The following is a 24,743-nucleotide window of genomic DNA, read 5'->3' as shown; positions in this document are numbered from 1 at the left end:
GAGTGGATGCGATGTCCTCAGGCTACCCATCGCCCCACCCATACACATACTTGCAAAGTTATTCCTGGACAGCCACGTTTCCTGTGCTATAAAACGGCCACTTATTTTCTGCAGTTAACTATTCTAGCGTTTATGAACTAGATCGCAGAAAAGGTAGTTCTGGCGAGCGGGACAGGGGCTGCTGAGAGCGCATAGCGGTGCAAGGCCGGGCATTTTTCACGCTTAGAAGAACTGCTGACGTTCAGCGTCGGCCTAAGGCGCGCAGCCACCACCAGAGCCCCCGCCTTCTCCAAGCAGGCCACAAAAACCGCACAAGAAGCCGGTTCTAATCCGCGACAAGCAAGTGCCACGCTTTTGCTTCCGGAAAAGAAACTGCTGCACTTTCACTTTCCTTTTTCCCTACCTGCTTACCATAGTATTGTAGGAAAACATTTGAGGCGCGGGTGGGAAGCTGTCGGGAATGGAAACTGAAACTTGTGCATGGGGCCTTGTGCTGCTGGAAATCCACAGGTGCGCCCGGGGCCGCCCCGCCTGGCCTCAGCGCCGAGAAGGATGGAGAGAGAGCCCGCGCGGCAGCATCCCGGGTCCAGCCTGCATCCCTGGGTTTTATTTCCTCCGCTGCGCCGGGTTGCTGTGGTAACCAGATTGCAATCTCGCTGTCCACCCCAGACGTCCAGCGGGCTCCGGCATCCGGGCGGTCAGCGTCCCCTAACGAGCCCCGCCACCGCTCCGCAGCATCCTCGGGTGTCCGCCTCGCCGGAGGACCGCTGGTGTATCATCGGCGGAGGACTGGTCCCTGTCTGGCCTGTGGGGGGCTCCTGCTGCTCGCCGGTGACTCTTCCCTGACAACCGACATGAGTGAGACGGCAACACGCACGCTTCTGGGAGAGTGACTCAGCGCACTTCACCTTTTTTTTTCTCCTTTTTTTTTTGCAGCAAAGCGGCTCCTGCGAATGTACGCATGAGTGTGCATCCATATACAGAGCCAGGATGGGCTGTCACGGAGATTTTTTTTTCTCCCACTCCAGGGGGTGTTCAGCCAGGAACGATTTATAATAACCGAGAGACCCTCGCGATGCAAAAATTGCACAAAATACTGCAGCTTACACCAACTGATTGAATGATATACACATAATTTTTTTTAATGTTTAAAAGACGAGAGTAGCTTCTCGTTTTCGAGACATACAGTCAATAGTACATTGCTGGCATGCAGGTTTGCTTTTCTCCTCAGGTCGAAAGCTGTTATGTCGGAGTGTTTTGAACTTGCAACTGTTTCAAGGCAGATGTACGGCCTTGAATCCTACGTCACCGTTTCTAAGTGCATCTAGCAGTGACTAACGGAGCTTGCACCAATGGGGTCATATGTAACATTCGAGCCGGGGCCTGACGTTCACAGATGGTAGGTATGAGTCAGAACTGACTTCCATATCACCAAGTGTCCTGCATCACTGTGTTTACATCATCCAGGGAATTTTGGGCTGCATCCAGAGTTCCTGGAAAGGGGGGGGGGGGGAGGGGCAGCCCTCCCTTCAGTTCTCCAGCCAGAAAACACAACAGCCACCTCACTTTGAGGAAGATTTGTCAGGTGCAGCACGGAGGCAGTACCTGCCTGGCAGAAGCACAACCGACAGGAAGATCTGCCTGGACCATGAGGAGGGACTATTGATCTGCCTGTCCGCGCAGTGAGACGCGGGCTATCCTTCTCCCACCTGGTGGCTAAGACCTGGAACAACCTCCCCCTGCACCTCAGAGCCTCACCATTGCTCCAGTAGTTCAGGAAGGACCTCAAGATTTAGATGTTCAACCAACAGGAGAACCAGCAGATCATTTCTCCCAGCGCCTCAAGACCCACACGGGTGATGCAGCCGCGCACTACAAATCCGATTGATTGATTGATCAACAATGGGCGGGCCGCTGGAGAATATATCCCACCCACTCTTGACTGAGAACTTTGGGAAACTTCCCCCTCCCTCCCACTCAGTGGTACAAATCTGTGTGAGAAGGCAGGGTGAGTTCCAGAGGATTTGTCTTTCCCTTGGGAGGGTGGCGAGACGGGAGCACCATCAACCCTGAGCTGAAGACAGGCCGTCACTTTCAGGCACCCACCAAATACCTCATCGCAGCTCTCAATTTGGTGACCAGTTCTTCGGTTGGGTTAGAAAGTAGCAGGAGGATAGTGTAGGAAGGTAGATCCCTGACTATGGTTGCCCCCAACGTTTTGCCTGGTGTTTTGCTGGTTTTCTGACTTAGTTGACCTGGGGCCCTGCTATTCAGGACCCCAGGCCTACTGCTCTCTCTGTAAAATGGATTCCATGTACCTTAGGTACATATCTAATTGGATACTGAGTCACCTTATCAGTCCCTGTACAGTGTACCTTAGGTACCCAGGGCATAGGTGTACCCAGGGCCTACCAGGGGCTGCAGCATGTATTATGCCACCCCTGGCTGGCCATCCAAATCTGACACAACTGGCTGCACGGCAGCTGGGGAAAGGTGGTGTAAACACCCCTTGCTTTAGATATAGTATTCCTATATCTAACCCTAAAAATGGACACATATATTCCTATCAGTCACTCCTATGGCAGGCCTTATCAATCCTGAAGGCAGAGTGCTTGGAATAATGTGAAATGGTGCTCTGGCATGAGCTGAGCCCGTTTGCAGCTTGCGGAACCAAGTCCTAATAGCTGTTCCATGATAACGCATACCATATACTCTTAAGTGCATTATAATCCTCGCGGTTATATGCCAACTCTGGTATCGCTTTATCAAAACATGTCGAGTAAGGTGTCATACGAATTGGAATACTAACCCCTCGCCAATTCTGGCGACGGGGTTAGCATTCCACCCTTCTAGAGGGACACGACATGTAGGTAACCTGTAACCCCGGTTAAAGTCAGACATAGCCATAGCTCCACAAAATGGATGCTGCCACCGAGACACAAGTCTGCCCTCCTGCTGCTGGGAGTCCTCCCAGAGCAGGAGGCAAGGACAAAGGGTTTCCTGTCAGGGGCGGTGCCAGCACCGTCCCAGACAGGATTTTGTGTATCCTAGGTAGGCAGGGCTTTAGAGGAAGGTGACTGCAAGTGGCACCCCGGTGCTCACTGTGCATAGGCTGGCTTGAACCAGTTCCAGGAGCACTCCAGCCCCTGCTCTAGGGAAAAGCCCGCCAAAGGAGAGGGGTGTAACCACCCCCCTCCTGGTCCCACCCATAGGGCAGGACTTAGTCGCGTGCCAGCCCCCTTTTTCAGGATAAAGGTAGGAACTGGCCCCCTTCCAAACTAGATCAATCTTTGAATCCTGAACCGACTTTCTACGAGAGGAACTTAAGACTCTTCCTAAGATTTCTCCCTTGTGACTAAGGAGTAGTCACCCTGCAGCAGCAGGCACCAACCAAGCATCACGGTCTGCTGTAAGTCTCTCCTCCGGATCAAGACTGCCCAGCACGACGAGAACCGGCTTCACTGGCACCTCTGACCTCAACCTACATCATCAGCCCAGCTGTGATCCGTGGGTGTGACGAGACCTCGAGGGATCGGCCATCTTTAAAGACTGCACGACGCTTGCCCAGCACGACCACCGAGTGACCCTCGACTGAGTGCTTTGGGGTAAGAGAAGCCCCGACCCTGAGCAGCTCCAGCACCGAAGTTCAGCCCCCCTGCATCCACGAGATCTGCGTGGGGCCCTTCTGCTCTTTGCTGCTCACCGTGTTGTCCAGGTCACTTGCCCGTTGGCTAGTGACCCTCTTACGACGCTCCACGACTACAAACACCGCTGGTCTGGTTGCTCCAGACTGGCCCTTGCTTCCCTCCATCAGAGAAGCACCCTGGACCCTCCTGGTCCACTCCAGACGCCATTTTAGGTCCACCGCGTGGGCCTTGCATTTTCCAAGACTTGTTGCCCCAATCCTGGGTCCAGCGACGTCGACAGCAGAAACCTTCGTGGGACAGCTCGCACCTCCATCCTGGTCGCTGACCACGCCTCCTGGTCCGAGATACTGCAGAGCCCAGCAGCGACCACTCACCTGGTCGAGGTGACTTCGTCCGGTGCCACCCTGGTGCCCACCTAAATCACTGGCTAGTGATTCAGAACTTGGTCCCCTCTGCTTTCAGGTCTTCTTCTTCCCTGATCCAGGCTTGGATCACCACGAACTTCTTCACTGGCCGCCTGCCAGCAACTTCTTTCTTCAGGCTCCTGGTTCTTCAACGAGGGTTTCCGACGCAACTTGAACCCTATGCAGCCGCAGCCCCTGGGCTAGGTAAACCGAGTACTCCGGTGCTCCAGCATAGTCCAACACTCTAAGTGTTCGGATCCACTCTTGTTTTTGACCCACCTAGTCGGGTTCGCCCGAGAACAGTAACTTTGTCTTTGCTAGCCTCCATAGACTTTTTCCCGCCTTACGCGTGAGAGTTCCCACTCTGCACTCGACGTCCACAGGCCTCCTGCTACTAATCTAAGGGTTTAGTATTGTAGGCCTAGCGTTTCTAAAGTCTATGAGAATAGTTACTTACCTGCTAGTAATTCGCATTCCACTTTTGTAATATATGGTTTTCCGTGCCCCTCGGGCATTTGTGTAAATTGTGCGACTTGAAGTATTTTCTTAAGAGTTTTGTTATGTGCTTAGCTCCCTGACTAATAAAGAGTTCAGGGTAGTCTTGTTATAAATAAATATCTGTTTATTTTCATAACAACTTGTGTGGTGTCCTTTCACTTGGTGTTCAAGGGGTAATGTGATGGTAAAACAGCTGGCTTAACACGCCCTCTAGAGTCTTAGCCTTAGACTGCTCGTATCCATGCTACTAGGATAGCTGGTCTATAAGGTTGACTTACAACCAATCATCAATAAGGGTTGTTTGGACTGATACAAAGTGCTCACTAGAATAGTGAACATTATATATCAGGCCAACTTCTCACATTGGTGAGCAGCGGTTGGGATTTGAGCTTGCTGTTGTTTTACCACACATATCCTAAGAATATCATTTGAAAGATCACATAAGTACTAAGGTACATATAACTTAGCTTAGAATACTCTGAGTTCTACTGAACCAGCTGTTGTAGCTCCTAGGGCTTAGCACACCCTAAACTACAACTCTAGCAAGGGATCAGTAGGCAAACAAATAGTGTAGGTAAGTGCACCACTTACACCTCACTAGAAAAGCATGTCTACCCATGGAGAGTCTTCAGAGACACCCCTAGTGGTTATTGACCCTCCACAGGTCAAATCAAGATATGCAGCTCTCAGTTTCCAGGAGATGAGACAAGTGTGTACCTCCAGGAAACTGAAACAGGGGTCTAACCCCACCATTCCCTTTCTGATAGGTCTCTTAGAGACATATGATGCTAGAAAAGCTTCTCAGTTAGATGGGAATATGCCAGCTTTAGAGGGTACCATTGGAGATCCAGACCTCCTTGACACTGAAAATGCAGTTGAGGAGGAGGATCTAGAGGAACTCTCTGAGGGTGAGGCAAACAAGGGTCCTGAGTTAGTCAGCAGACTCACTAGGGCCAACTTAGACCTACTTGGGCAAGGATCTGGGGGACCCCCAGTCCTGACCCTAATGAGGCCTAACCTTGGAGTTAGAAGAAGTAGATCTCCTTCTAGGGACTCCAGTGTATCTCTGCACTCTAATGCCTCTTCTCAGAGGAGAAGGATTTCTCCCCAGAGGAGATTGACTTCCCCTCAGAGAAGAGAGCATGAAGCAAGGATGAAGCAGGCTAATCTGAGGATTGAAAGGGAAGAACTTGCCCTGGCCAAAGAAAAGCTTGCCTTTGCTAGAGAGCAGCAGATGAGTGGGACAGTTCCCACTGGTGGCAGCAATCTCCCAAGAGATAAAGAGAAGGGTTTAGATACTAAACACCTGACAAAGATAGTGCCCCCTTTTAAACAAGGGGATGACATCCAGAAATGGATGGCTGCTTTGGAGAGGGCCTGCACTGTACAGTGCATCCCCCAAAGTCAGTGGGCAGCTATACTGTGGCTCTCCTTTGATGGCAAAGGTAGAGATAAGCTCCTCACTACTAGAGTTGAGGATGCTAACAATTACCAAGTCCTGAAAAATACACTGGTTGATGGGTTTGGCTTAACCACTGAGCAGTACAGGTTGCTGTTCAGGGATACCCAGAAAACTCAGTCTCAGGATTGGGCTGACTTCGTTGATTGTGCCACTAAGGCTTTGGAAGGCTGGCTACTGGGTAGCAAGGTTACTGACTTCACAGGATTGTATAATCCTTTTATGAGAGAGCAAGTCTTAAATAATTGTCAGAACCAGTTATTGCACCAGCACCTGGTAGACTCTGATCTGACCTCTCCACAAGAATTGGGTAAGAGGGCAGACAAATGGGTCAGAACCAGGATTAGGCCTAAGAACCAAGGTGGTGACCAGAAAAAGGAATCAACCAAGCCTCAAGAGAAGGGTGGGAATAAATCTGCAGATCAAACCACATCAGGGCCCCAAAAATCCTCTGAGGGGGGTGGGTCCCAGAATCCTTCCAATGCCCAGAAGAAACCTTATTGTTATCCCTGTAAACAGGTGGGTCATTTGAAAACTGACAGCAGTTGCCCAAAGAACAACTATAAGGAGAACATACCCCCAAGTAACATTCCCAAACCTCCTGTTACTACTAGTAGTAATCCCCCAGGTGGGGGGAGTGCCCCCAAGAATTTGGGTGCATTTACTTTGGGAGTTCCTGGGGACTCTGGCCTAACCAGGTCCCCTGACTTAGATACTTTTGTCTGTGAAAATGGCATGGGGTTTGCCAACTTCGCTACTTGTCCCAACACTTTGAGCAAGTACAGACAGGAGCCCCTCATCAATGGTATAAAAGTTGAGGCCTATAGAGATACAGGGGCTAGCATCACCATGGTGACTGAGAGTCTAGTCCCCTCAAGGCAACTTTTACCTGGTGCCACATACCAGGTGACCAATATTGATGGAGTACAGAGAGATCATCCCATGGCAGTGGTAAATCTCAGCTGGGGAGATGTCACTGGCCCCAAGAAAGTGGCAGTGTCATCAAACTTGCCTGTAGATTGCCTACTGGGGAATGATTTAGAGATCTCAGCCTGGGCTGAGGTAGAGCAAGAAACCCATTTGAAAATGGTGAACCTCCATGGTAAGGTTAGTGGGGCAGTGATAGCCACAGCCCCAGTCCAAGATGTCCTCCCTGAACAGGTCAGGAGGGCTGTGCCAGTCACAGCCCAATCTCAGACAGCTTCCTTCCCAGAACAGGTTGTCAAGGCTGTGATGGTAACAGCCCATACCCAAACTGGGCCCCCTCCTGAAAAGGTTGGGAGAGTTGTGATGGCCACAGCTCAAACTCAGACAGATAATAGTGTTGTGAAGCCTGAAACTAGGGATCACTCCACTCAGACAGAGAGTATTGAGGAGGAAGAGAAATCTCCCTCCCACCAGACTCTAGGAAAGGATCAGCCTCCTCAGGGAACTGATCTGACCCCTTGTGAAGGAACTGCCCCAGAGGTAGTCAGGCCTAGCCTGGCAGAGGCCCTGATGTCAGTGGACCCTTCCAAGGTGGGACCCAGTCTGGAGCAGGTAACCTGCCCCTCTCTACCCTGCCTCAGTCAGCCCAGGGCTGTAGAGGTCAGGGAGGCCAGTGTTGGACCCCAAAGGGCCCCCTGTCCAAAAGAATCCCCCAATCAGCAGATTAAGGGCACTGAAGCTAGTAATCCTAGCCAAGTGAAAATAAAACCAACTCCTGAGGGATCCCCCTTAAATTTAGTTAGGGACCTCCCACCGATGGACACTGTTGGGCACAGCCAAACCTGGGACCTGAGGGCCCCAAACCTGACCTCTCCCTCCAGTAAGCCAAACAGAGGGACTCAGCCTCCAGCTTTAGGTAGCCAGAGGTTGACCCTGAGAGCTCAACACAACTCAGTCTTGGAAAGAAAGGCCTCTATGGTGGATAATGATTGGAGGAAGCTGAGCCCAAAATTAGTGGAGCCTCACTTCAGTACTCCATCTCAGCACCAGCCTTTTACTTTGCCAAAACACACCACAGGTAGAGATTCCCTATGTGGAGACCCTCAGACACCCTTAGGGTGAGGGATTGCTTAGTGGACCATGAGATAGGGGGTAACCATGCCAGTGCTGGTACTTCCTTATATGGCCACTTAGGCAATATAGGCTTACCTGTCAAGGATAGCCTTATCTCCTTTCGTTTGGGGGGGGGGGGGGTTATGTAGGAAGGTAGATCCCTGACTATGGTTGCCCCCAACTTTTTGCCTGGTGTTTCGCTGGTTTTCTGACTTAGTTGACCTGGGGCCCTGCTATTCAGGACCCCAGGCCTACTGCTCTCTCTGTAAAATGGATTCCATGTACCTTAGGTACATATCTAATTGGATACTGAGTCACCTTATCAGTCCCTGTACAGTGTACCTTAGGTACCCAGGGCATAGGTGTACCCAGGGCCTACCAGGGGCTGCAGCATGTATTATGCCACCCCTGGCTGGCCATCCAAATCTGACACAACTGGCTGCACGGCAGCTGGGGCAAGGTGGTGTAAACACCCCTTGCTTTAGATATAGTATTCCTATATCTAACCCTAAAAATGGACACATATATTCCTATCAGTCACTCCTATGGCAGGCCTTATCAATCCTGAAGGCAGAGTGCTTGGAATAATGTGAAATGGTGCTCTGGCATGAGCTGAGCCCGTTTGCAGCTTGCGGAACCAAGTCCTAATAGCTGTTCCATGATAACGCATACCATATACTCTTAAGTGCATTATAATCCTCGCGGTTATATGCCAACTCTGGTATCGCTTTATCAAAACATGTCGAGTAAGGTGTCATACGAATTGGAATACTAACCCCTCGCCAATTCTGGTGACGGGGTTAGCATTCCACCCTTCTAGAGGGACACGACATGTAGGTAACCTGTAACCCCGGTTAAAGTCAGACATAGCCGTAGCTCCACAAAATGGATGCTGCCACCGAGACACAAGTCTGCCCTCCTGCTGCTGGGAGTCCTCCCAGAGCAGGAGGCAAGGACAAAGGGTTTCCTGTCAGGGGCGGTGCCAGCACCGTCCCAGACAGGATTTTGTGTATCCTAGGTAGGCAGGGCTTTAGAGGAAGGTGACTGCAAGTGGCACCCCGGTGCTCACTGTGCATAGGCCGTCTTGAACCAGTTCCAGGGGCACTCCAGCCCCTGCTCTGGGGAAAAGCCCGCCAAAGGAGAGGGGTGTAACCACCCCTCTCCTGGTCCCACCCATAGGGCAGGACTTAGTCGCGTGCCAGCCCCCTTTTTCAGGATAAAGGTAGGAACTGGCCCCCTTCCAAACTAGATCAATCTTTGAATCCTGAACCGACTTTCTACGAGAGGAACTCAAGACTCTTCCTAAGATTTCTCCCTTGTGACTAAGGAGTAGTCACCCTGCAGCAGCAGGCACCAACCAAGCATTGCGGTCTGCTGTAAGTCTCTCCTCCGGATCAAGACTGCCCAGCACGACGAGAACCGGCTTCCCTGGCACCTCTGACCTCAACCTACATCATCAGCCCAGCTGTGATCCGTGGGTGTGACGAGACCTCGAGGGATCGGCCATCTTTGAAGACTGCACGACGCTTGCCCAGCACGACCACCGAGTGACCCTCGACTGAGTGCTTTGGGGTAAGAGAAGCCCCGACCCTGAGCAGCTCCAGCACCGAAGTTCAGCCCCCCTGCATCCACGAGATCTGCGTGGGGCCCTTCTGCTCTTTGCTGCTCACCGCGTTGTCCAGGTCACTTGCCCGTTGGCTTGTGACCCTCTTATGACGCTCCACGACGACAAACACCGCTGGTCTGGTTGCTCCAGACTGGCCCTTGCTTCCCTCCATCAGAGAAGCACCCTGGACCCTCCTGGTCCACTCCAGACGCCATTTTAGGTCCACCGCGTGGGCCTTGCATTTGCCAAGACTTGTTGCCCCAATCCTGGGTCCAGCGACGTCGACAGCAGAAACCTTCGTGGGACAGCTCGCACCTCCATCCTGGTCGCTGACCACGCCTCCTGGTCCGAGATACTGCAGAGCCCAGCAGCGCCCACTCACCTGGTCGAGGTGACTTCGTCCGGTGCCACCCTGGTGCCCACCTAAATCACTGGCTAGTGATTCAGAACTTGGTCCCCTCTGCTTTCAGGTCTTCTTCTTTCCTGATCCAGGCTTGGATCACCACGAACTTCTTCACTGGCCGCCTGCCAGCAACTTCTTTCTTCAGGCTCCTGGTTCTTCAACGAGGGTTTCCGACGCAACTTGAACCCTATGCAGCCGCAGCCCCTGGGCTAGGTAAACCGAGTACTCCGGTGCTCCAGCATAGTCCAACACTCTAAGTGTTCGGATCCACTCTTGTTTTCGACCCACCTAGTCGGGTTCGCCCGAGAACAGTAACTTTGTCTTTGCTAGCCTCCATAGACTTTTTCCCGCCTTACGCGTGAGAGTTTCCACTCTGCACACGACGTCCACAGGCCTCCTGCTACTAATCTAAGGGTTTAGTATTGTAGGCCTAGCGTTTCTAAAGTCTATGAGAATAGTTACTTACCTGCTAGTAATTCGCATTCCACTTTTGTAATATATGGTTTTCCGTGCCCCTCGGGCATTTGTGTAAATTGTGCGACTTGAAGTATTTTCTTAAGAGTTTTGTTATGTGCTTAGCTCCCTGACTCATAAAGAGTTCAGGGTAGTCTTGTTATAAATAAATATCTGTTTATTTTCATAACAACTTGTGTGGTGTCCTTTCACTTGGTGTTCAAGGGGTAATGTGATGGTAAAACAGCTGGCTTAACACGCCCTCTAGAGTCTTAGCCTTAGACTGCTCGTATCCATGCTACTAGGATAGCTGGTCTATAAGGTTGACTTACAACCAATCATCAATAAGGGTTGTTTGGACTGATACAAAGTGCTCACTAGAATAGTGAACATTATATATCAGGCCAACTTCTCACAGATAGAGGACTGGAGTCGGAGCTACCACCATCTTCGACGGTGGTTGCCATATTATGAAAGAATCACAATGTCGGACACGAGCCACAGCCCGGGAAGAAGGTGTCAATTTCCTTCTCGTCTTGATGCTATTTTTCATATTTAGATACGGCAGATACTTTTGAAAAACTTACATTAAGATATAAAGTAAGTTAGTGCTTTGACTATACCGCAATTAAAAAATATGCCAGATGTATGAAGAACTGAGGTTTCACAGTATGATGCTAATATAAAATCGAAAAGGCATGCGGTCGACAGACACTAGAAAACTCATGTTCAGTGACAGTGCGGTTTGGCCAGCATGGGTAGTACTTCTGTTGACCTTCGTTCTTTGGAGAAAGCAGGTAAAGACTATGATGATAGGGAGAATATGTTGCAATATTTGCTGTCTGGCAAAGATCAGTCATTCTTGATGTAAATATGCACTGGACCTGTATCTCCGCTGGCAGGAGAGTACATGGAAATACCTCATTTTACTGAAGCATTAATATTTTCATTTTCACAGCTTACATAACGCCTTCATATATCCACACATCCACATAAAGCCAGGATCCAATTATGGCTCCATGGTGGTTGGAGACCCCCTAAAGAGAATGGATGAGCTGATTAATTCTGTTTGAGGCCAACGTCTTTTATCCTTCAGTCACCGCCCAAGTCAATGTAGTAACTGAAAAATGCAAGCGGTCAACTCAACCTCAGGCCAGCGACAGCGCCTCCGCCCTGGTGGAGGATTGCCACCCCCCTGCCCGCAGAGGCAAATGAAAAATAAAGTGATCATCATATTATTTTTCGTCTTGGAGCCGAGTTGTGGTGGGCACGGCCACAGCACTGCAGCAGGGGGAGGAGGAATGGTGGGCACTGCGGTCCGTGCACATGTCGGTTTGGCCAGCCTTCTTAGGACAGCCAAACGATTATGCGCACTTACATCTCTCCAACTCAGCTGTGTTGCTGAGTGGAGAGACCAGCAGGCACAGGCTCCCAAGCGCCTAGTGGAGCACAAAAGAAGTCAGCTCCACGCAGTCCCAACACTGCTGTCATGGGTATGAGCAAAAGACACACAATTGATGGATGGAATGCAGAACCAATCAAAACATTCACCCCCAGTTAAGAGATCTGGGTTAAATCCATCATTCATTTGCTCACCATGCCATCCCAGTTTAGACCTGGCCCTATACAAATCAGTCTTAACCCTGTGCCTCATGGGAACAGTCCAGACCGAACTGCCAAGCCAGGTCCTCCCTGGACTGGAAACAAGCATCCTAGGACCGGTTTTGGAGTTTCACCCCTCATCAGCCAAGATAGCTTGAATCCAGTTGCACAGTGAGCCCAGGACCCACATCTGGGCACTTAGGACGAGGAAGCAAAAGACACATAATTGAATCCAGTGGCAGTTAGCCCTGGCTGATGAGGGGCGAAACCCCGAAACCGGTCCTAGGATGCTTGTAATAAGTGCCATGTAACCCACATTCATCACAAGTAAATGCTTCAAATGGTTAAAGCTAGCTTGAGGAGATAGACTACAGGTCCTATTTTCCTGACAGTCCTTCAATTGCTCCAGATAAATGGTCTTCAAATGCCTTAACCTAGTGTGTACACAAACCAACTGGCATGCCATAGGGGTAACTAGTTATTTGTAGCCTGCATACTGGCTAGGCACTAAAGGGTGTCCCCTGTGCCTTCACCCAGCAAAGTAACAACAATTTAGCTAAGAACTTTGAACACTTGGGGCCTGATTACAAATTTGGCAGATAGGTTACTCCATCACAAACGTGACAGATATTTCATCCACCATATAATGAGTTCTATTCTATCCAATGGAACATAATGGAACTCGTAATACGGCAGACGGGGTATCTGTCATGTTTGTGATGGAGAAACCCATCTGACAAACTCGTAATCAGGCCTCTAAATGCTCCGTCCTGTGGGATGTCTTTCTCCACCCAATATCACACTATGTGATCTACCGTTGCACCAAAGTGACAGCTGTGTCAGCACACCACGTCTTGGTGATCTACACTTTCACACACAATATTAAACATTCAGAAGGCTTGGCCATAAAAGTCAGAAGAGGCCTGAACACACAGCTATCTCATTTTGTTTACCATCTATATAAAGCATGCTATGGACACAGAAGTTCATACTTGACCTCTATGACTCCTGAAACCACCTACATCTGTCAAGGGTGAGCCTCAGAAGGCAAACATACATGTAGAGATGCCAATCCCTTCAGTCACCTTTCAAGGAAAAAAAGACAACACAATTGAGGAACACAGATGAAAATGACACAATCAAAGGCATCAAGAGACCAAAGCCAACTGAAATGGCAAGCATAACACTTTGTCCTGATGCCCAAACCCTGGAAGCTCAGTGGACCGTAAATTCCATTAAGGAGGCCAATGAATCCATAAGTAATAACAACCCTTCAGTTGTTGAACATGTCCGCGGGGCAAATAGCAGTAAATGTTTTGCATGGTCTTTGTCTATTTTTCTCTCTTTGTCAGTCACCCCAGGCTCAGATTGAAGTACCAGTGAGGTGAAGACTGGCCCTAAGCCCTGATGAAATTGCTGCAAGGTATTTGGCAATGAAACATGTTGGCCTTTCCATAATCGAAGTGGTCCGCAACATTTTGTTTCTTTTTTAACCTGAGTGGGCTCACAGCACCCAATAAAGAAAGCTGATTTGCCAGTGAGTCCCAACTCATTTTAGCTTGGAGAAGCAAGTTTCCTTTTTCTCACTACGGGGTCTTAGAGGGATAGCACAAAACAAAGATTATCTGTGCATCTGTTCACATCTCACTACTTATACTTTCTTCACCTCCTAAACCTATATTTGACACCTATTTCATTTTTCACAGTCATGAAAGTCACCAATGAAGAAAAACGTGAGGAAACTGGTGAGTACCTACCAGCAGCTCCCTTGGTGATGGTTACGTGAGGTACTTTCTGAACTTTCACATATTTTTTCTTGTATACACTATCTAGTGGGGGTACAAGTGTGGTGAATTGACAAACACTGAATTTAGTACACTGAAGTGCGACTGTCAGTGGCATTCTTTCGAAGCCAGCTCTTAAGCAGAGATATTACTACCCTGCCCTTAGGACCCTAGAAAAATGTTGTGTCCAAGCACAATCAGGTCTTTTTAGGTCACACCTAGTGCAGTGTGCTTGCGCTGCTCTAGGAGAGGGCAAAACCAAATGGGGATGATGAACGGAGTGTTGAACTTTGCAAGCACTCACCCCCAGTCGACTGATCTGGGTTTAATCCATCATCATTCTTTAGCTCACTCCGCCACCCCAGTTCAGACATGGCCATATGCAAACAGTCTGACCCTGTGCCTCATGGGAACAGTCCAGCCCGAAATGCCAAGCCATGTCTTCCCTGGACAGGAAACAAGAATTCTAGAACCGGTTTCTGGCAAATCAGCCGTCATCAGCCAGGCTAGCTTGAATTCAGTGGCAAAGTGAGCAAGGGACCCACGTCTGGGCATACCCTGCCAACTTAGGGCCACTTGGAATCACTTCAGGCTTCCAAGAGACTTCTCTGTGTGGGTCTGCCTCCTCCCACACATCCCATTAGCCTTTGCGTGTGGCTTTCAATAATGAAAGCACACAAATGGCCAAAGACGGGTGCATGTCCCTCCTTTCCTCAAAACTTTCACTCCCATGGCCTAGGGGTCTCAGGAGCGGCGCGCAGGGTGCCATCTGTTCTGGATCAGGTTTCCAATTAGCTTTCAATATTGCATGCAGAGGCGGGCACAATGGCAGCTGCATTCCTTACAGCATGTGCGCGCTTGCTGAGCCATGCGTGCAAGTGCGCATATATACACACATTGGATATAAACAGAGGCATCTTGTCTTTTCACTAGTTCATGTGTGTATTTATGCAGCCTCATCTATTTACACTAACTCATTCCTTCACCTGTTCACCATTTTGGCATTGTTAGCGCATCATCCTGATTGGGTCCCAGGTGATCTTCTTTTTGGGCGAGCGCGTATGCGTCCGCGATGACCTCACAGCTGTGGCCTTCACGGCACACAGATGGCGCACGTCTGCACAAAACCATCTTTGGGAAACGGGGCAGAACAAGCCGAGGAGCCGGTGCCTAACGAGGCCGGTGGCGCCTGCCACTTCAATTTGGGGGCCGGCCTTTTAGGCTGCTGACGAAGTCGCAGTTTCATCTCGTTACTGACTAGCGCACTGAAACGGACTGGGAAGGTGTTTCAGGTCCATACTTGCTCCTGTGATTTCCGGTCTGTACGTAGCACTGCTGGGGGTATGGCTGGCATCTCCACCTACTGAAAACGGGGCTTCAGTGAATCAAAAGAAAAGGAGGCAGGCCCTCTCCTTATAGGCCTCACTCTCCGGTACAATCTACCCGCCGCCACAATCCTGATGTTCTAGAAGGATCTTAAAATCCTCCTTTTCATTTGTCCCCTTTCCATCTCTATCCCTTCTCATTCTCAGCACAAGTCGGGGGGCTGCTTCAATGAATGTCATGCTCTGGTATGCCACCTGTTGTTTGTAAAGCATCTGCATTGCCATGCTGTGGTATGCCACCTGTTGTAAAAAAAAGCCCATAATTGCCATTGTGTAAATGGCGCAAAGTTTGGAGTTCATTCGTGCCTCACATTGTCACCACGTTGCGTTATCCCAGGCACATTGTTGCATCCCTCTGCCCCTCACTATAAAATGGAAGAGCTGAAAACTGGCTACTTCAAGTTAAAAGGAAAACATAAAAATTCGGATATTTAAATGTACAATTTGCATGAGCTTTCCAACAGCAATGACGGAGTGTCAGAGAATATGTCGCTGGCACTGATGGTGTTGGGCCACCCTACACTCATCCCATACCTTGTAGACACTCAAGCGATTAGCTCATAGTGTGCATTACTGCATTACACAGGGCCGGCCGGCCTCCCCCTCCCCACTTGGGGGGGGGGGAGGGGGGGGTTGGAGGTCCCGCCGATCTCTTTGCCAGGGCAGGTTTTCGGCCGATTTTGTTACAGGGCCGATTATGCTGCAAAAACGGCCCTGTAACAGAAACGGCCCCCAGGGGCCCCAAACCGGCCCCCACCCGTGCGGCGCACCGGGGGATTGCCTGGTCCCCGCTACGGCCAGTCCGGCCCTGGCATTACACAAAACTTGCCTCCCTTTCCCCTTCGCGCCAGTTTTTCTCAAGACCAGAAGTACCTACAATTCGGCACGTAGAGCCTAGAAGCAAAATTTTGTGCACACTGCGCTAAACAACGTAGTTTACTTCTACAGAGTACTGACTAGCGCGGTCAACTTTAGCAACTTTTTTGCGCATTGTAAGTGCCCATGGACATTGACAAAGGAGTGTATGCAGTATTAAAAGACCCCGAACACGTGAAAAAAGTTTGTGTACTATTTTTGAATGCAGTAAAGTTTAAAAATACTCAAACACTTCTTCCACTGTCAAAGAACCAGATTCAGCTTTTCACGAGTTCTGTGCAATATTACAAAATGAGGTACACTATTAAATTATTTCTCGACACCATTGAAGGATGTCATGCGCATTTAAATGATTTCTGTGCCCCCCTTAAATAAGGAAAGGCACTCTGAAATGCTTCCAGAACACTATTAAATAATAATTAAGATTTTCAAATATTTTTTATTCACAATTATACAATAAGGTGCACTTTTAAATAATGTATCTGCACTGTTACAAATGATGAATACTTTCAAGTTATTTCTGTGCACTAATGAAGAATTCCACCCGACTTACGAATTATTTCTTTGTACTGTTAAGGAATGTTGAAGATTGTGGTGCACTGTTAAAGTATGAGATGCATATTTGTATTTATTTCTGTGCATTGTTAGGGATTGTGGAGCACTTAAGAATATAAGTGTCCTCCTAAATAACGCGGTGTAGTTTGAAATTAATTTAATACACTATTAGAACATTCTGCCCTCTGGGACGGAATGTTCTAATATAGGACGAACTGCCCTCTTACATGATTTCTTTGCGGTATCAAAGAATGCAGCACAATATTAGATTATTTGTACATGAACGTTATGTATTTTAAAGTAATTCATGTGCACAGAATAAATATGTCTGTGCTATATTAAAGAAAATTGGACATTTCGGAATGTTAAGCACATTATAATATTTTCTGTACTTATGGACTCTTCTTATACCGCAAATCTACTTACACCTCCCAAAGGCGAGACCTATTGGCTATGCCAATGCTTGTTTGATATATTGATGTTATGAGTTGTGGGTGACCTGATTGGTTATTCCCTCTCATGCTCATTATTGTGGATGATGTGGGAGCTGGTGAACCAGGTTCAAGTTTCGGTCTCGGCTCAACATCTTGTGGTTCTCGGCAAATCTCTTAATCTCCCCGTAAATTATTGTGTCCTTAACTGGTGCTCATGAAAAGCACCGGTGTTGATGATTAAGTGCCGGTGCAGAACACAGGGAAACCACCGGCTCAAATTAAACACAGGTGGCATCTACCAACTTAGATGGCGGAGTGAAAGCAGGTGTAAATTCGGGAGCTATTTGCACAGGGGTCACAATTTACTGGGCCAATCCTAATACAGGCATAAATTGGATCCTCATTAGATCATGATCAATATTGTCACCAAACACAGTGCAGATGGTGCAGTGGCCACTGCAAAAACTGCAAAGCAATCACGCACACAATTCAGACCTACTTAAAATGGAGACGTTGGCAAACAAAGTCCTCCGATGGGTGGCATTAAACCACTGCCAACAAGTAGAGCCAAGTTCTTCTATTCCCAAGATTCAGAAGAGCCACATTCATGAACTCGCATTGTTCTCAGTGGAGAGTGCAAGGAAAATATGAACCAGATTTTCCAACTCACGCCCCCTGTTCTCCAGCGAAAGATGAATTCTGAGCACTTCTCTCAGTTAAAGTCTTACATATGCTCATGATATCAATGCTGCAAAATAAGCCAAGTTCAGACTTCCATCTGGGACAAATCACATGCAGACTGGCTGACTTGTTTATTTAGTTACACACACACACACACACACATACACACACACTTACCCCTTGTCAAGTTCCCCCGCGTACTGCATGAGTAAGCTGTATTTCCTCAAAGCTCTAACTCTCACAGCCAAACAACACCCTACGACATAAAACAACTCTTTATATAGTTACTTGTTTCTCCAATTGACAAAGTAGGTTTTGTTTTCAGAAACTCTGTTGGGAAGGTAATAGAACATTTTTACCTCACTACTAAGTGTGCACTTTTGCATAAAACTAGCCACTCCATTAGTCTTTCCTAGATTGACCAGTATTGTACCTTTTTCAATATTCGCCTCTCATTGCCAGGACTCTCTTCCCAAAAAGACGGTCTTCTCTCCCACAATATCCCCACTGACATATCACTTGCTCTCTGATCCCTCTAAACTCTCCTCCACCCTCCTCTCGACTTTTACATATGGGCAGTACGAGTGTGATCATGATATGATATGATATGAGGGGTATTTATAAAGCGCACAGCTACTCACAAAGAGTGTCCCGGCGCTAGAGAACCTCAGAGCTAGTCTGTTGCTATCCCAAGGAGAGAGGGAAACTTAAGATAAGTGTCTGAGGAGCCAGGTTTTAAGCAACTTCCTAAAGGTAAGTAGGTCTGTCATCCTTAAAGTGCCTGTCTACACGTGAACCGGGTTCTACGTCAGCTTTTGAGTTAACTCAGTGAGTAAGTGCTCACATCACAAGTTCAACTCCGCGCAGGGCCACATAGGCCTTTCATACTTCAGCGGTTGAAGGACGGAGTAACACTATCTTGGTTAACAGTAGTGCCTGTAACTTACTGGGATATCAGATGACAACTTTAGGAGCAAGGCTGATACAAAAATTATCAATAGCATTTAACTTTTTTTTCTTTCTTTTTTTAACCTTGGCTCATTTAAAATCTGCCACTCTGAATTACATCTTTTCATATCTTCACCCAGACGCCAGATGAAATATGTCCGCATTAATTTAGAAATTGATGAATGATTCTTGTCAGGTTTTTTCGCACTTTGCATTTTTTTCGCATCAACAGAAGCTGTTTTGGTGTAGTAAAATGTAGCAACTAGGTCAAAAGGAAAACTGGCCCCCATCTGAGGCTCTCTTTGTACTGGAGCAGGTGCGGTTTGCTATTAAATTCACCCTCCACCCCAGAAAAAAGCCAACAATGCACGCCTCATCATTATATTTATAAGTCGTGGTGCTTGTGCAAGCACAATCCCGTAGAAATCCACGACTGTACGCAGAAAAGGAAAAATTAAAAGTCCAAAAATTATCAATACAAAGTGTGTTCAGATTCCTTATAATATTTACTGCTTAACAGTGGTTTAAACCGTTTTTTTAGAAAGAAAATTGAAATTAATTGAAATAGCATTTAAAATAGTGCTTATTAACCCTGATGAGGCATTGAAGCGCGTTACAGCGAGCAGCATACTCCTCGTTATCTTAAAGTTAGTGATCAATCAATTGGTTATTGGGGTTAATCTTGCATGCCGAAGTAATCCATTGCATGCATTACATTTTCTTTGTGGTACTATAGTGACTTAGGTGTGATCATTAGAGGGTGCTGTTTGAGAAGCAAAGGATTTTAAAGAAAGCTTTAAAACAGACAGACACAGGACTTGGAGTAGTGCATATATATATAGAGGAGGCATACAGTAGGTAAGCAAAGTGCATTCAAAATAAATAAAAGAGAGAAATAGTAATTTAAGGTCATTTTTTCAAATGTTGATGTTATGTCTATATCCAATAGGAGGACACGATTACTTACAGCAAAGCTCTCTATCAGAGGAAGGAACTTCTGCACAATAATTGGATGTGCTCCTGAAGAAGGCCAAACTAGATAAACCCACAGAGGCTCAGCCACAGTGGGTGCTGTCTTAGGCAACAGATTTGTGCTGTGAGTTGCTATGCGTCAAGGAGGATTCAATGTGATCCGTGAAATGTAACCCCTTGGGCGCGGCCGCGATTCTGCGCCTGTGCGGCCATTTTGAAGAGTGGGCGGGTTCATGATGGCCCCCAGCCGTCATCAGCACACCGTCATCAGCACACGCCCACCGTGATGCATGACGGCCGGGGGCCGTCATCAGCATGGAAGGGGTTAAAAGTCCAGTTAAAGTATTTATGTCTTTCCACAATCTAAATTTCACTTATGGCAGTAAAAGCTGTCCTTACTAGTGGGTACAATGCACTACAGTTACTGTTGTATTACTATTTTTTACCTATACTTCTGTGTACAAAGACTTCTTCATTCTTTGTGAGTTAATTTATAGGGATATACATTTCTTTGAAACATTATACTAGATAGAACAAGACACATTGGTAAATGAAGACAATTGCAGCAATTCACAATACAAGGGCACTGACCTGTTGCGATCCATCCCCGTTCACCATGTGCGGCATCATGGCCACCTCTCCATTCAGCAACGGCGGCAGCTCCAATGGGATTTGGTCGGTCATCATCATTGTGACGTACATTCATGGAGAATTTCCCTCAACGGACTTCCTAAAGAGGGGGTAAATTAGGAGATGATTAGAAATTTAGACACAAAAAAAAAATTATATTTTTTGCGACTGTCACAACTGGATGGCACAGGTTTACTGACCACAATTTAATATTCATTACGGAGGGCATTTTACAGAAAAAAAACGAAAAAATGTGTATAGGAATGGCATCACCCTCTTTTGCAGGAGAATCTAGGTCACGTCATACATTCAAGGACTGTAGTTAACCTATGTTAACCTATGTTTTTTTCAGTACATCACAATATCCTCTGCAAAGTGAGCCAAGGCTGAGCAGCGAACAACCCATATAAATAAACTGGTTCCCTACAGCATCCCTATATAGTCTATTGGATCGAGTGAGACGGCAGACGCGGCGCTTAACCGAAAAATGATGGGGTGTGGACAGTGAATAGATACGTCCTATATGACCCGAGCTCAGCACACATAGAAGGATTTGACTGTCATACTTCCTCGCAAGGCCACTCATGCCTTATATATTCTTTGACGCTCAACAAACTAGAAAATAAAAAGAAAAGATATTTTTCAAAACAGCCACAAATGAAAAGGCCGTTATTGACAAATTCAAAGCCGTGATGGCAATTGCCTCATAAAAAGATCTGTGTAACAACTTTGAAATACGTAGAAAAACTTTCCGCCCTGAAGAAGTCCTACGGACGAAACGCGTTGGCTACGTTTCTTCTTTTTAAACTGGAAGATTGTTAATAAAAGCAAAGAAAAAAAGAACCTCAAGTCCTACTGAAATGTTTTTTTGAAGAATGCATTCAATGTTATTGTAAAAGATATACTATGTGGGGTGCTGTACCATTGTGCTGCTTTGAATCATTGGGAGTCTAAGGGTATATGACTTCAGGTTAATAGCACCCACAACAAATTCACTGAACCATAATATATAGGATAATTGTGCACATCGTTTGGCCTGATACCCCTGTCTTAGTGTTCTGTATAGTCTATTATGTTATCAACCAGTCAATCCTGCTTTCCGTTTGAAGGTTTTCACCAAAAAAAGACAAAATCTGCAGCCTGTGAAATATACCGTCTGGCAGCCATGTTCATCCTACTAGCACTTCAGGGCCAGAAAACAGCAGCGGCCCGTGCAGATAAGAGTGGTGGGGCCGGGTGGAGAGGGGGGGGGGGTTTCAACAGATATGGGGAAATTAAATATATATTTAAATTTCCCTCTTCATCGTCCATCGAAATCCCCCCCACCCGGCCCCACTAATGTTACCTTGCACTGCACACTCACTGCACAAAACCTACTCCGCTGTATCCAGGCGTCGAAGCACACCCGAGGTACACTCGGTACCTTGGGTGGGACCCAATGATGAAGCATGTCACCAACTAGGTTGGTGAGTGAGGGTCTTCTAAAAACACAAATGTGTTTCCCCTGTACAAGCATAAACTAGGAGCACCGATATTATAGCTAGTTCTCCTTGATTAAACACATTTTCCACATACCCACATCATGTACGCTTACATAGAAAGAATCTAAAAGGGAAACAATTTACATTAAAAGTGATTATCTGAAAAATGTGGCATGGCTTCAACTCTTGTGAACCAATGACGCACAAACCTGCTGCACCCGTGTTGACAATCCTGTTACTATGTCACTTTCTCAGAAGACGTAATGTATCATTGACACTTTAAAAAGATGCAGAGAGTTTTCGAACTATATGTTCTTTTCAGACTGTTTGCAACTTTTACCACCCACTGTATGAGAATGGCAAAGGGCTGCAGTTCCTAGCATTTTGACATAATTCTAGACAGGGCTGCCAGTGTTTTTTTTCTGTGTCAACAGGACATTATTTTTTGTTGTGGACTTTCTTTTAACCCATACAAAGATATCTGGGACACATAGTTTTCATTTACCACTACTGAATCAATGGAGCTACTGCAAGATTCCAACAAGCCACAGCTTTTCTGCATAAACCCTTGGGGTGCATATGAGATGCGATAACCAGACATCATCTACTGGCCTCAGGTTTCTACAAGTACAACTGTCAGTGCGGAAGTCTAAAGCGATGTCTCAACTATCGGCCATAGGTTCTGCACTACCACAGGTATCCAATGGTAGAATTGCGGAGTTGGAAGTTCAATATCCTACTCGAGTGATTAAATTGGAGCTCAAATGTAGAGATAAAAAAATATTTTTCTTTACTGAGTCCCGCATCTGTAACAATCGGCATTCTAGAGCAGGGTTCTCCAAAGTCGGTCCTGGAGGGCCGGATCCATGCCAGATATTTAGCATACCCCGTTTTAGAGAAATGTAGTTATCTTAAAAATCTGGTATGAGTCCGGCCCTCCACGACCGACTTTAGAGAACCCTGTTCTAGAATATTGCTTCCTTTGATGACAGATGCTTTGGTTTAGACATCATTCACCAGATGGTTCCTTTAAAATGGTCAAACATTTAACCAGAACTCTCTAAGTAACTCTGGATCTTTTTATCAGCCCTTGTAAATAAATGCTCCTTTATACTGTCCGGGACACCAAAGTATTGATAATAGTATTAGAAAATCCTATGGCCAAAGTTTTTACAAATCATTTTTGAGAAATACTTTAACCCCTTCCACGCTGGGCTAATTCCCCCGAAGTGTGGGGAGGGGGGCCGCGCGTTGCGCCACAGTGCTCGTGACGGGCCCAGCTCATCATGCTGCACAGTGGAGCTGTGCTCATGACGAGCTGAGCTTGTCACGACTCCGCCCACTCCCATGGAACGCCCGCACAGGAGGGGAATTAGCCCTGCGTGGGCGTTCCGCGGCCGTTATGACGAGCTCAGCTTGTCATGAGCACAGCTCCACTGTGCCTCATGACGAACTGAGGTCGTCATAAGCGGCGAAAAGGTTAATCCCATAGCAGTCGTAATGTTTATTTTGCAGAATGTGCTTTTCGGATTTTAACTTTTTTAAATAACTTATCGCAGCCCTGCTCTGGTTTCTACACTAAAAGAATGTAAAATTCTTCCTCCCGCCAAATCCGCCCGCCACCACACTTTAAATGCGGTTCAGACTCTACACTATTATGTTGTTCAGCCTAAGTCTCAGGGAAACGCCAAACTCTGTGATTTGAAATGAAAATGCCTGGGCGGGATAACCCCCAGGCGAACCATCCATGAAAAGCATGAGTAATTGTATGAAGGCTCAATTTCATAACCAATCTTCTAATTATACACTTTATCTTCAGCCCGTGACAAATCAACTCTCAGCTCTGGGAGGGTCCGACGGCTAAACAGACAACCCGTCTAGTGCTCCTGAATAGCGCAAATCAACACCGGTTGGTATGCGAATGCTCAGAGATGAGATGCAGCATTTTCTTATGCCTAACACATTGCTACTAGTCTAATTCAACCTTGGTTTTGTAGAGATATGAGACACCGATAAAAACTGTAGACTGGCAAGTGAAGAACTTAGTTTTTTTCTTTTTATGAAAAGAACCTCATACTCTACTGTATATTGTAGATTTTTCCTTGCTTTGATGGACAGAAAATCTGGATTTTATTAAAGACTGTGCTAATATTATTGCATTGAATTCTCCAACTTCCTATCTATTCCTGCATCCAAATCCTGCATAACTTTCTGCAGCATCCCAGACATCTTATCTTCCAGGGAAAACATTTTTTTCCCTTAAACCAGAAGTCTCCTTTATAGTATTACAGCATTCAATTCTTTAACCTCCTCTCTGATTTCAAATTATGAAACTTTCCAACAGTTCACCACTGCTTCAATCTACAGCAGCCAGATCATCAATTTAGTTGAGGATTTTAAAACTCTCCTCTGGTGGAAATAATTAGCCTCAACTTAGGCAGAGACTAGCAGCTGCCTACCAAAGGTTTCCGTCGAATACTTCTCCATTTACGTTTATGTGCTAGTGTCCACCAGATGCAGCACGGCAAAACAGAGAACATGCTGCATAGAGGCAAGAGTCCTATAAGAACGTCTGGCAGCTAACATGGTAGACTTCAACCCAACAATGTTGATGGTTAGTTAGACCTGGTGGGTCACCAAAACCTTGTGAAAAAGTCCTGAAGGGAGTATGTGTAGAAGTTATAAGACACAGAGGCATACTGCTGGTGGGCTGGACTTTTATTTCACCTCTAAAAGATTCATAACAAAATTGATTTGCACTCATTTTCTAAGATAAAACTGGTCTACTCAGCAAATCTCATGCACATGTGATCGATATTGGCCTTTACATAATGCGATTATAATGTAAACAAAAAATCAATTAATTCCACAGGGCAAAAAAATGA

General features: G+C 46.9%; 1 protein-coding gene across 5 annotated transcripts in view; it reads right to left on the bottom strand.

Moving 5' to 3' along the window:
- FNDC3B (fibronectin type III domain containing 3B) overlaps window positions 1–24,743 on the bottom strand; it is a 539,535-nt gene that overhangs the window by 407,414 nt on the left and 107,378 nt on the right. For 3 of the 5 annotated variants that reach the window (XM_078665981.1, XM_078665983.1, XM_078665982.1), the window contains exon 2: window positions 20,339–20,477. In XM_078665981.1, the coding sequence (XP_078522107.1) occupies window positions 20,339–20,449 (111 nt within the window). In that variant the 5' untranslated portion in view covers window positions 20,450–20,477. Of the gene's footprint in view, window positions 1–411; window positions 878–20,338; window positions 20,478–24,743 lie in introns of those variants that run through there. The other 2 variants (XM_078665985.1, XM_078665984.1) reach the window with 2 other exon arrangements.

This window comes from Lissotriton helveticus, chromosome 11 (assembly GCF_964261635.1).
Source record: "Lissotriton helveticus chromosome 11, aLisHel1.1, whole genome shotgun sequence".
Taxonomy (NCBI): domain Eukaryota; kingdom Metazoa; phylum Chordata; class Amphibia; order Caudata; family Salamandridae; genus Lissotriton; species Lissotriton helveticus.
This window is presented reverse-complemented; position numbering and strand designations above follow the sequence as displayed.